This window comes from Pyxicephalus adspersus, chromosome 1, assembly GCF_032062135.1.
Source record: "Pyxicephalus adspersus chromosome 1, UCB_Pads_2.0, whole genome shotgun sequence".
Taxonomy (NCBI): Eukaryota; Metazoa; Chordata; class Amphibia; order Anura; family Pyxicephalidae; genus Pyxicephalus; species Pyxicephalus adspersus.
This window is the reverse complement of record NC_092858.1, coordinates 99668704-99671704: the sequence shown is the minus strand read 5'-3', so window position 1 is coordinate 99671704 and position 3001 is coordinate 99668704. Positions and strand designations below refer to the sequence as shown.

The 3001-nt window shown below is 35.5% G+C and overlaps 1 protein-coding gene across 1 annotated transcript in view; it reads left to right on the top strand.

Annotated features, from left to right (window-relative positions):
• Positions 1–3001, top strand: part of CLSPN (claspin) — a gene marked incomplete at its 5' end in the record, with an annotated part of 27047 nt that overhangs the window by 14683 nt on the left and 9363 nt on the right. The window contains 4 exons of the mRNA XM_072409305.1: positions 113–342; positions 1355–1466; positions 2067–2136; positions 2459–2565. Coding sequence (XP_072265406.1) covers positions 113–342; positions 1355–1466; positions 2067–2136; positions 2459–2565 — 519 coding nt within the window. The remainder of the gene's footprint in view (positions 1–112; positions 343–1354; positions 1467–2066; positions 2137–2458; positions 2566–3001) is intronic.

Genomic DNA, 3001 nt, shown 5'->3' with positions numbered 1-3001 from the left:
TTTTTTTAGGATAGTGTATATTTTTTAATGCTTTTTTAATTTTGTGTACTGCACAGCAATCCTTTTAGATAGCATTAAAACCTCTTTTTTTTCTCTTTCTCCTCTTACCTAGCTTCCTTAATGTTGGCCACAACAGGAGTAAGTACAGTTCTGCAAAGCAAAGGCTTGTTCTAGATACCATGGATGAGAACGCTATGGATGCTAACATGGGAGAGTTGCTAGATCTCTGCTCAGGACAGTTTAAAGAATCCCAATCTGATAACCGCCAGTCTGGAAATGGGGCCAAGAAAGAAGCTATGGATGAACTGCTGGGATTGTGCTCTGGCAAGTTCGTCTCTCAAGGTATAAATGGCTTTATTAATAAAATAGGAACTTTTCTCACAAACGTAATACTATAGAGGCATAACCGAACACGATGGGACATATTTACATTTTAGAATCTTGAGAATTGTAATATTCTTTAGGCTTGGTCTACATGGACTTTTTCCCCAGACTTTAACCTGAGGCTTAAAAAGCCCATGTTTGAAATTCTTATGCATTCCAATAGGCTAATCTACACCAGGACGTTCCTTTGAGGCACGTCTTTAACCGTTATCTATAATGGGGAGTGGTTTCCTGCGTTTATAAGTGCTTGAAACGAACATGTGGGAAACCGTGGCAAAGATCTAGACGCAAGCTTTAAAACGCTAATAGAAGTGCATAAAAATGCATATAAACGCACTTGCTAAAGAAGGACACAAAAGATACTAACAGCATCTTCTCTTTCACTTACTTGGACCACAGTGCATGTGTTATGCTGTGCTCCATTAATACAAGTGTAAAGGATTAAATATCTTTTCATGTAGTAGGGGGGAAAAAAAAGCAGTTAACGATCCAATAATCATGCAAAACACTCAAAATTAGGAGCACCTTCTGTTTTAATTATCTCTTAGTGTTTACCTAGAATCCTAACAATCTCAGAAGTCTTATTTGCATTTCATACCTTTACTAGTCAGTATAGTGTAAAATTCACAAACATCAAGTACTGTTCAGTTTTAAAATCTTTGACAATTTTATGTTTAAAACTATACATAACTGTTTTGCATATGGGATTGACTGTGTTAACTGTAGTGACTAATAAATTTATGCAAGGTAAATAAGCAGCATGCTGTAGGAGATTTGCATGTTGATTTGAAATCTATTGACTTTTTAATTTGTAATTTTTTTTCTCCCTTTTGGTTCCTAGAACTAATAGTGGTAGTATTACTGTAGCACTAGTATTGGCAACATATTAGGGCATGTCTAAAATTAAACTGTTAAAAACTGTCATTGCACTTGGGAGTTCACAATTTAAAAGTGTTTTTTTTCTCTTCAGATGATGGTTCAAATCAAGAATCTTTCAGTTGTACAAAGGCTCATGATGAAAATGAGAAAAATGATCTCATGTCTGAAGCAGTTGCTCTCTGTTCGGGCACTTTTACTAACAGGTAATGTATGGGTGGTAATCTTTTTTGGATACTACGACTTCCTTTTTTTCTTGTTGCTGCAGCTTTTGCAAACGTTGTTTGGCTTGTACACAGTTTGCCTGCAGTTAATTTTATAAGCAGTTTTTTCTACTGAATGGTAATGTCTGCTTTAAATAATACATGGGTACTAATGTTCATAGTTCTGCTTAAACTCTTTGCACAAGATAACACTAGTACATGCCTATATATTTTGTAGATCAGGAAAGTTGGGTAAAGTCAAAAAACCTCTTATTCACCAAGAGGTCTAATGAAATTTAACTAACTAGATTTTTCAGAAGAGCTGAGCAATGACATAATCATATTTCTTTTTTGACACATATGTAGATTATTTGCATTAGATTAAATTAGTTTGCTACTAACACCTTACCTATTGTGGCAAAACTGCAGCTTTTCCATTTTTGGTTTATGGTTGCTGTAATTCAAGCGTGTTTTACTGTGTTGAGGAGGTTTTAAAATGAGTCAATTCCTGTGTCAGACTTTATATTTGTGTGTTTTTCTTTGTTTTGTAATGTCAGGTGTTCTAAATACCTATTTATTAAAATTACTACCATCTTTACACAGAGAAAATGAAGATGATGAGGCAGAGCTTGATGATTTCCGCCTTCTCCCATGTGATTCTGACAGCGAAGAGGTTAGTGAAAACTGCCAGAAACATTGCTAAAATGGTAGTGTGATTTTTGGTTTAAGAAAATTGCCACATGCTAGAACACAAAAGAAATAAGGCCCATGTACACAGCAAAGCCAAGGCTTATGTATCGCATTATTGGATGAAAATTATTCTCATTTTAGGAAGTCCTGCCTTATGGCATTACCACCTTTATTGCCAAAAGGAGTAATTTATTTTTATTTACCTTTAATACCTTGACTTTAGCATTATTCAGCGTGAGGCTGCTTCGTTTAGTCTCTTAATTTGTTTAATTTACTATTTTTCCTACATATTGAATTTTATTTAGCTTGCAGGAATTGAAAGCAGCGCAGAAGATGAGGAGGAGAATAATGAAGATGATGACGACGAAGATGAGGAGGAGATTCTTCGAAAAAAAACTAAGAAGAGAAAGCTGTAAGTAGTTTTGTGGAAATCCATGTTGTAAAGAACCAGTTCCCACCATATAGTTATTAAGTTTGCAGTCAATGTACTTATGTGTATTGCTGTAATGTGGAGGGGATTTATTTACTATGTGGTCTTATAGTTTAAGGTTTTGCTATGAAATGTACTTTCACTGCTAAGGACATAAGGCATTTTGAGCTACATGCAGCTGGGTTTTATGTCATCAGAATTTACACAGCCAGTGTTGCATCTGTTTGTATCCATGCTTATCAAGCTTCTTCTCCTCTTCCCCTGCCCCATCAAGCTGCTAGTTTTGAATCCCCTACCATTGCTTGGTAGGGAATCCAAAACTAGCAGCTTGGTAGGGGATCCAAAAGAGTTGGATCTTTTCCTCCCGTGTCTCTGGTCACCTGAGAGCTGTTTTGATTTTTTTTTTTTTTTTTTTTTT